This window comes from Trachypithecus francoisi, unplaced genomic scaffold (genome assembly GCF_009764315.1).
Source record: "Trachypithecus francoisi isolate TF-2019V2 unplaced genomic scaffold, Tfra_2.0 Lachesis_group4, whole genome shotgun sequence".
Lineage (NCBI taxonomy): Eukaryota > Metazoa > Chordata > Mammalia > Primates > Cercopithecidae > Trachypithecus > Trachypithecus francoisi.
In genome coordinates, this window is record NW_022681469.1 from 41,931,239 (window position 1) to 41,941,465 (window position 10,227).

Sequence of the window (10,227 nt, forward strand, 5' to 3'; positions counted from 1 at the left end):
AGACCTAGCAAAAATCTTCATTTCCTTACCCCATGAGCAAGAAATTAGCAAGCATGCTATCCCACAAAGGCTAAGGCAGAAGGGACACAAGAAAACTTTGATGGAATAATTGTTCTAAGTACTAAAAATCTGCCCACAGTCCCACTTGCTTTGACCCCTTTTATCAAAATGATGCCAACACTGCAGGACTGTTGAATATCATTGATCAACAATATACATAGGTCTCTAGGGTTGCTCACCATGAACTCATAACCATTACAAAAATCTTTATTAAATCATTCCATGGAAAAGTCCTGAAATGGTCTGAATATTATACTAAACAAATTAGAAAAGGCCCTGACATCCAGAGCTTTACAACTTGAAATCACAATTTATGTCAAAAGATAGTAATAAGTTAATAAAGCTGCACAGAAAATAGCAAACTTGACAAGCCTTGCAACTTGAATACAGCTGTGAAAAACTCTGAAAAAAGATTTTTCAGAGCTCCATAGGAATGTAATTCTCTACATCAAGCAATCTAATAGTAAATTAAATTCTTAGAAGCTTCTTGCTAAAAGAAGCCTAAGCTCTTTGCTGACACAAAGCCCTAAAATAAAGCCACTTTGTAATGCTAATTCCACACTGAAACAACTATGTGGTAAATCGATTCTAGAGGTCTAAAGAGAACCAATAGAAATAGCAATGTTTTCCTCCATGATCATGCACTTGACATATTTGTAAATTAATCTTTCTGCCAAGATCTCCAAACAACCAGACCTTTATCACAGTCTGTTTTCCCCTCTTGACCTCATTGCATCTCAGAAGTTTTTCTCCAGGAAGATGCCCTACGCAGATGCATCAGGATCAAAATTGCCAAAACTGCTGCTGAGTCAGAGATGTTCTTAAAGTTTGACAACCAACACATAACTGCAAGCTAAATAGTTAACACCCTTCCTGATGGTTTTGCAATACTATACTTACATTGTAGCTCTATCACACTGAAATTATAGGCTCTTGTGAAATGACACTAGCAAAAATAATGCATTTTATAGCGGTATTCACTCAAGGACCTTCAGACAAGTGTTAACATTTATGTATTGAATATTATTACAGTAAGTTCCACTCCCTCCTATAAAACACAAATGGAAAACTGGAAAACCATGATTTCCCTAGTGTAACAGTTAGCTGTGAGAGATATTTTGACTGTCACATCAAACATAAAATACTGATGAAGCAGCTAAGAAAAATGGATTCCACTTCTCTCTTTAGCAAGGAATTAAATATTAAAACTACACTATTCCTTATAAGTATATAAGAATATTCCTTGAATCAAGTGATTAATAATTAAACTAGCATATAAAAAACTATAGGAATAAACTTCAAAACAAAGGAGAATTTTTTAAAACTTGCAAAACTAACTAAAAGAAACAATCATATCATATATACACAGATATTTTATATATAAACATATGTGATTATAATTTTAGTCATATATCATGTATAGGAGGTACTTTTAGAACTCTGAGAGTTAAGCTAATCAAAATTAATACAAAATTAATGCATATTCCCAGTTAAAAAATCTCAACTGTGTAATAACAAAACATGGTCAGCAAAAGGAAGATAAATAGAAAAGACTATTGAGGGACTGGTGTAGAAAGTCAACATTTGTTAGTGTGCAGGCAACATTGTTCAAGACAGAAGGGCTCCTATCCCAGAAGTAGAGCCCTCCAATTCCTACAGGATACAAAGCCAAGAGAGAATATGGAAACCCTGGGTTGTCCTCATTGATGACATTTGCTCATGGACTGACTAAATGGACTCATGGTAATCAGGAACCCTTGGCAGTTGTATATCACAATATAATTGTTCAACACATATTGGCCTTTGTTTTATGCATCTATTTTATTTTGATTTGGATAGCCTAAGATTTGTCTGATAGACAAACCTGAGATAATGCATATGTATTGATCAGACCTAGACTAAACCCTTGTTTGAGTAGTCAACTGGACTTCCTTGGCAATATTTTTACAAACACCCTTGACAAACTGCAAAAGTATTTATGGCTCAGCCATAATTTTAGCTTTCCTCACAAATTGCCAACATGTAAATAAAATATAAATATAAAATAATCATGATGAATTTTTAATAGTGTATCATAATTTATGTAACCAAATTAAGTGTGGTCCCATTCAAAATGGCCATTTTTAAATCTTTCATTATATAATTTTAATTATACTTCCATTGCTCAAAGCACTTATATTTCTCTTCATTAAGCATTGTCTTTAGGCTGAAAGGGTGAGGTGGCTTATGCCTGTAATCCCAGCACTTTGGGAGACCGAGGTGGGAGGGTAACTTGAGGCCAGGAGCTCCAAGAGCAGCCTGGGCAACATAGTGAGATACTATCTCTACAAAACTTAAAAAAAAAAAAAAATAGCCAGGCATGGTGGTACACACCTGTACACCTGAAGACCCAGCTACTCGTGAGGCAAGATGGAAGGCTCACTTAAGCCCAGGAGGTGGAGGTTGCAGTGAGTTATGCTTGTGTCACTGCACTCCAGCCTGGACAACAGAGTGAGACACTGTCTTTTAAAAACAAACAAAGAATTTTCTTTAAAGTTTGCAATGTATTTTTTTTTTAATGAAAACACCTAAAATTAGGTAGAATTTGGCTATTAACAAAGGAAATTATGATGAAAAATCTTTGTATTTTCAGAGTGAATTTGATTTTGTGGTACAGTCAAAAGTCACTTGGAAGCAAGTCCAAGAGACCAGTCTGGGTAATATAATTTTTAATCTAAAGCAAGCTATGAATATAAAATAATAACTATAAAATAATGAGGCTAATATATACTTATGAGAAGAAATTTATATATTATTTAGAAAGGCAATTTCATAATAAGAGACCCAAAATTATTTTGATCAAAGGCAGAATGTTTAGAATATGAGTGTGGTTTTTATTAGGTAGCTATTTTGAACCACCATACCTATTCTAATATATAAATTCAGGTATATTGGTTTGTTTAAAAATCTCTCATTACTTTGTGTTTAATAATTACAAAAGTACCTCAAATTATCTTACCGTTAACTTGAGACTTAGACTATGTGATTCTTTGCTGAATTTCCACCTTAGATCCTAACAATATTTTACTCTTTGGTCTTACTTGAGACTTCATCTGTAGAGTTTATAAGAGACCCCACATCCCTTGTAAGAAATCAATGACACTGTATACTTGGATTCTGTGGGGTTCCCACAATTCCTCATTATAGACCTAGACTTATAGCACAGACATCATGACCAAAATTCAAGTTATGTCATCTGACACACGGTCTGATACATACTCTTACAAGTAAGCGAAATATGAAAAATTCAGGGCATGAGAGAAGAGACAGAGAGGAACAAACTGAATAACTACCTTAAAAGTTGTGAGAAAATGTAAATTTTAAAAATTTTCCCAAATTAAATAGCACAATCTCCATTGGGGCCCATTTATAAATCAATCCCATTTGCATATGAATTATAAATTTTATACTAATATATCACTTCTAGTTTAAAAATGGCTTCCTATTTCATAAATGTCATTTTCATAAAAGTTTCTATTTAATTTACTTGTTTGCCACCATAGTCATGAACTACCTGAATTTTTCATGGTGAAATTCTCTCTTAGATTATGTTTATTTTATTTATTTATATATATATATGGATTATGATAGTTCAGATGTTCTTCAAATTTTATACTTGATGTGAAATCCATGCAAAATTAAGAAAGTAAGAAATAACTTAGATTTTTTTCCAAACTTTTTTGGTTTTCCAATGACAAAACCTAGACCTATAAAGAGATATTCAATATAATCTATAACCCATACCATGACAATTTTACTGTTTTATGACTCTCAAACTGAAGGGATCCTATTCAGAAAGTTAAATTCTAAGGTATTTAACAACCTATGATAGAAACATATGACATGTTTCCTGTATATCTGGTAAGGCCATGTGAAACACAATTTTTCATAAATTAAATTCTCATCCAGGCCCACTCATTGCATATCCAGATTAAGAGTCACAAAATTATACTCAAAGATGAATTGAGCATCTTATATTAACAAGGTACATGTACTGTAATGAATGTAAAAATATGGTAATCCATAATAATAGCAGTTAACATTGGGCTAACTCTTCACATTCATTTTCTCAAGGGATTAACCCCTATGACAGTCTCCAAATTTTAAAGGTCAAGTCACACACAGAGATGTTAAGGGACCTGCCTCAGGCAACACAGCTACTAAACAGTAGATGTAGGATCTGAATTGAAATAATCTGACTCCAAAATCTACCACTTTTGAAAACTAAGCAACACTGCCTAACTTAATGCAAAAAATACGTTTTTTACACTTTCAGAATTGCAGTCCAGAAGGCCAGAAGGAAGTTTGTAATCATTGGTATTTTAGGTGATTGTCAGTTCCTATAAATAGTAGGAACTTAACTTTTAAAAACACACCTATTCTTAGAGCAACTTATGAAGTATTTTGGAGAACAGAAATGAGTATGTTCTTAACACATTTAGCAGCCTTTGTAATACATTTTCTTTGCAAACCAGCCTGATAGCATTTTTTAACCTATATTAAATGTGTCAGGTGATTTGTAAAAAGAAAATTATATAAAAACCCACTTTGACAGATCAATAGTAAGCTATTTTAAAGTTCATTAGTATTTAGAACTATCCATAGAATATTAATTCTTCTGAAAATTGCAGTTTTAGACTGATTGGCATTTAGCTTCCTCAAAGTTCTCTGCTAAAAAAGTCTGTAATTTATGCCAGTTAACATTCTGATTTTATAAGGAGTAGGAAAACAGATCAATAGATAAGCTGATTTTATAGATGGAGCAACAAAAGGTGCTATAACATCAACACAAAAAGGTAATTTCAAAGAGTAAAGTCCTTCTCTCTCATCCACCGGGAGGAGCTCTCCTTCAAGGGCCACAGTCTCTGCTTAGCACTGGAGTTCCAGGATTAGCTGCACATGCAGAGAACTAAACATAACAGAAATGTGAAAGCTAAATCTCTTCCCCCCTACACACATATATGAGCTATTTATAACATATTTGACTTTTTTGATACCTCAGTATGCTTATTCATTGGGTAATTATGAGTCAAGTAATGTCCCATGAGAGAGAAGTACCTACTCATTCATTCACACAGGTATAACAGGAACAAAGTAGATGCAATATCCAAAGAACACTTCAAATATGAAGTGCTACATCTAATAACACTTTGCCTAAGATTCCGAACTTAGAAGCTGTTTTTAAAAATCTCATTAGATAAAGTTTGCAAGCTTCTGTGGCTCAAAGTTTGCAAGCTTCTATGGCTCATCACATTAGGCTAGGAATACAATTTATTAAATGTCACTTGGATATAACTTCAGTATCTATTCCTATGGCTTTTAAAATTTATAGCTTGTAAAGTTAACTTTTTTTCAAAATAAATATTTCAACAAATTTGCTTTCAATTTTTAAAGAACAATGTACTTGTGACAAATACTAGATTTATCCAGTCTCATAACAATAAATATTTTAAGCACATATTTTCTACCTACCCCAAAAATTTTTTTGGCAGAATTCAGTCAAGAAATGTTTTCTGAGCGCCTACTATATGCAGGCATGGCACCTGTATGTGCCAAGAAGATAATCAAGTGTCCAAGGCATGAAGGGGGAAAACCAATAAACCACACTTAAGTATTTATTATTAACAAGTTTTTTTAGTTTCTTAGAAAAATCAAATAAAATAACTGCATAGTAGCATACTTGGGTCTTGAGATTCTAACTTTTCGGTTGCAAGTAGATGTGGCTGTCTATTCAATCAGCTTCAGTTCATTCTTCCACCTCTTCTTAATGCTTTCTGTTTTATTCCACAATACCCACATTTTCTTTCAAAACAATGAATGATAGCGCATCTTTTTAAAAACTGCTCATTCCTTTTCCCCAAATCCAGCCCATACACGCCCTAATCTTTCGTTGGCACGTGTCTTTCCAAAGCTCGGTTGGCCACCCTCTCACCTGAAAAAAAGTTTGGAGACAACGCCGGCCTTTTCCAGAGGCGACCTCTGCATGGTCTCTCGGGCGCTGGGGTCCCTGCTAGGGCCGACTGGGCTCAAGCTCCTAATGCCAAATGACCTATTACTCTGGGTGCCTGTCGCTCAACCCTTTTTCTCTGACCTGCTGTGATGTCATTTGCTTCCAACTCCCCCCACCCACCCCTACTCCACACACCACCCCCTCCTTTTGCTCCTTCCCCCGCCTTCACTGCCCAGGTTAAAAGCCGAGTGCTGCCTGGTCCGGCCCCAAATTTACTCTAGCGGCTTTCTCCACCCACTACGCACCCCCGCCAGCACCCCGCCCGCTCCTTCCTCCTCTCCTCCTTCGCTCCCTCGCCGCCCCGCACCTCCCTTTCCCGATTCTGACTCCCAGCCTCCCTCCCTCGCGCGCGCTCCTTCCAGGTCCGTGTCCTTACTGCCTAGCACCAGGCCCATCCCGCAGGTGGGCGACAGTCGCGGCCGCTCTTTAGGTCCGGTTGGCAACGCTGGAGGACAGAAGAAGCCACCGGCAGGAGAACTGACTCCCCGGAGAGCCTCCTGGACCCTCCTTCGCGTCAAGGTCCGCCAGACCCAGGACCCGCTGCCACCAGCTTCCTCCGAGCCTGCCTTCCTCCTCTTCCTCCTTTTCCCGATGATCCTAGCTGGGTTCCTGTTACGTTTGCAACGTGCATTTTGAAAAGGGAAGGAAAATGTGCCTTTCATGTATCAAAATACAGCCTTAGAGAACCGAAAAGTTCCGCGGAAGTGTGGGTCTGATGCATTCACCTTAGCGCTTCCTCTGCGTGTTGGAGAAAAGAACCAAGCTTTATTAGTTTCAGGCTTAGGTGAGTGAACTCCAAGGGTGGCAAAGAAATCTGAGGACACGTACTTAAAGGGGGAAAAAAAATCTACAAGGAGGTAAGAGGAGATAGTGCTTTGCCTAACTACCGGCCCAGGATTTGTTCCTTGTCTGTCGTTTTTAGTCCAGTGTGCATTTTTAAGGAAGGCTTTGGAGTGTTTTAGCGACAATGACAAGCAACAATGTAAACTAACCCGCCCTCCTATAGATTTCCTAGTCTCAGTCAGCAAAACATCTTGACTAATCCACCGAAAGGAATCCAAGCAGTCTTTGAAGCGAAGGTAATGTGTTAACTTTGACCTGACTCAGAGAAACGCCATCTTCAACTCTCTAAGGGTATCTGGGCATTCCCAGGCATAGGCGCCTTCCTTCTGAGCACTTGGGTGTAGGATTGCCTGTGTCTCTGACGGTATTTAAAGAGCCAACCCTCTAATCCCTGAACTCTATTGTGTAAAATCAAGCATACATTGTGTTTGAATTGAAAAATTCAAAGGAAAATAAAAATTTTGGCCTGATTACTTCACTGTCGACACATCCAAGGCAAGGGTCTTGTGAATTATCTTATTGTTGACTTGTGGTCACCCAAATACAGTACAAATAAAACATGCATTTCATGATGGAAAGACAAGAACATGTGTTGAAAATAAAGAATGTGTTCAGCAGGTTTTCATAGCTCTGCTTTGCACTTCAGTGGACAAAAGCATACCTTTTTTCTTGAATATTGTAAAGTAAGATTTAGAAACATTTAATCTTTATTATCCTAAATTTGAATAGTAGAGAAAAGGGCAAAGAGATAAACCACATTGCATTAAGTTAGACACCAGGAAAGAACTTTAGCATTTTTAACTCACCATCCACTCTGTTGTTTGAAATCCTCTACCTGTGTTTTCATCTCTCCAGTATGACAAAAATTGAGACTCTGTCTTCACTGTTGACTTTTCCCAGACATGTGACTGAACTCACTCCATCCACTTCCCCATCCCCAATCTGTTGCTTAGTTTATAACTATTAGTGTGGCCCATCAAATATAATACATGCATTTTGAAATAAATTAATAATTAGTTATTCTTTGTTATCAACAAGCAAGTGAAAATAAAGGGATTAAGAAATAAGCTCCAAAGAGAATCATAGAAGCTGACCAAGGAATACGGCTGGAGGAGACTCCAAATATTTTTCAGTCACTCTCCTTCTTCTGGAAAGAATGAAACAGTTACTTGAGTTCTTACTATTTGCCAGACATTATTCATACAACCCTTACAACAACCATGTAAATAGGTGTTATTATCTTCAGTTTTCAGTTGAGTAAGCAAACAAGAAAAGTTAAGTAAATGCCTATAATGATAGAGCTAAGATTCAAACCTGGGTCTAGTTCTAAACCATTACTCCTATGACTGTGTAATACTGCTTCTAATCAAATCATCCCTCATGTACTTTTATAATGTCACTTATACATCAACCTAGTCTCTTTCCTCACATTAGTTTCATGAAATAATAACTTTTAGGCCTGTTTAACAATGAAACAGGAAAGCAGAAATCTGCAAACCAAGTAGCCAAACCAAGTAGCCACTGGAGTTACATACTTTTACAGAATTACATTTAACTATAACATTCCATTTTAAGCATGTACACACACATGTACATAGGAAGACCATAGATTTTTATCATAAAACATTACGGTCCAAATTTGTTTTGGTAGAAATAAAACTTTACCATTATTCAGAGCTTTAACATAGTTAGCAAGCATGTCCAAATGCACTAATTGCGACATGATATTCAGGATTTGCATCTAGGTACTTACATAATGTGGGAATAAGGACTTATCTACCAGAAAACTGTTCAAATGTGGCTTAAGGTCATGACTGAAATCCTGAACGTATCTTTGAAATGTCAGGAACAGGAAAGAGATTAATGGGCCAGGGTGAGAGTAGGTGAAACAGTGAAGCTCTTCTTTCATGCTGCTCAATGATAGCTCATATCATTTTATAACAATTTTATAATAGCCTATGGTTGTTGGGCACTTACCGTATATGCCAAATTATAATGACAAATACACAGCCTAATTTGCCTTTTTTAATCTTTACAACACCTTCATGGGACAGGTAACTTCTTCATTAACTATATATTACAGATAATGAACCTGAGGAAAAACAAGTTTCATATTTTCCCAAGCAAGTTGCACAATTAATAATAAAAGAGGAAACTTGGATTTAAACCTAAACAATCTGTGGCCTGAGCCCAAGCATTTAATGATTACACATACTTCCCCTATAGAATTTCCTAATGCCAGAACTGATCTTAAATATAAAAGACTGTGTGGCCATTTGTGTGGCATCATTTTAAAGGTATATTAAAAAGAAGAGCAAGGAGGAGTAGGAGAAAAGGAAGCCAACATTTATTTCATACCTACTTTGTGTTCAGCAATGTGCTGGGTGCTTCTTACACATGATCTCAATATATGAAAGATGATAAGTGATAACCTTCTCATCAAAGATTACTCACCCTGCCAGGTTTCACCATTAGAAATCACGAGAGTGAACTTTCACAATACTTTACTTATCCATCATGTTCAACTTAATTTGAGAGTGTTTCTCAGATTCTCTCCTGAGTGGACTTTAACAGTGATAAGTGGGTAGCAATCACAAGTACACTAAAACCTGAAAATGTGGAAGAAGAAAAGAAATAGTCACTCCTATTGGGAAGAAAAGCTCATTAAAAAAAAAGACAAGGTCTCGTCAGCTTCATATATGTAGTCTGGTTGTGCTTATAAATTTATCTAAGCTAGAAGGGTAAGAACAGTCACAGCTCTTCAACAGTGGGCCACAGTGATTACCTAGGATGTAAACACACATTACAGTCTTACAAAGATGTTTCAGGACTTGAAAGAGGTGTCCTGGGAAATGACTAGGCCAGATTCTAGTTTACTTTTACTGCTTCCAAAATAATGTTTGGTCTGACAATTCTGTTTATAAACACACACGCACACCAACTTCTATTTACATACATACATAACCCCTCTTCCCTACAGCCTCCTTGGAGGCACGAATTGCATCTTATGTTTTCCTTTGAATTCACCCCTTATTTTGTAATATAGTATATGCACTCGAACAACCATTTTCTCTTGGGGTTACTGACCTGTAGTTGAAATGTCATTCTAAAGGGGATATTTGAAGATGCTCAAGAGATGAATGGTTAACATTAATTTTTCACCAAGCAAGAGCTTGGATGATAAAGCAGATGTACAGAATAAGGCAGTTATCTCCATCCTTCAAAATTCAGAATCTGCTGATGGACATCAACATTATCTGAACATGACAGAGTAT

The 10,227-nt window shown here is 36.5% G+C and overlaps 1 protein-coding gene across 1 annotated transcript in view; it reads right to left on the minus strand.

Annotated features, from left to right (window-relative positions):
• CFTR (CF transmembrane conductance regulator) overlaps nucleotides 1-6,215 on the minus strand; it is a 181,549-nt gene extending 175,334 nt beyond the window's left edge. Inside the window, exon 1 of the mRNA XM_033193167.1 lies at nucleotides 6,032-6,215. Coding sequence (XP_033049058.1) covers nucleotides 6,032-6,084 — 53 coding nt within the window. The 5' untranslated portion in view covers nucleotides 6,085-6,215. The remainder of the gene's footprint in view (nucleotides 1-6,031) is intronic.
• Between the last annotated feature and the right edge of the window lie 4,012 nt (nucleotides 6,216-10,227).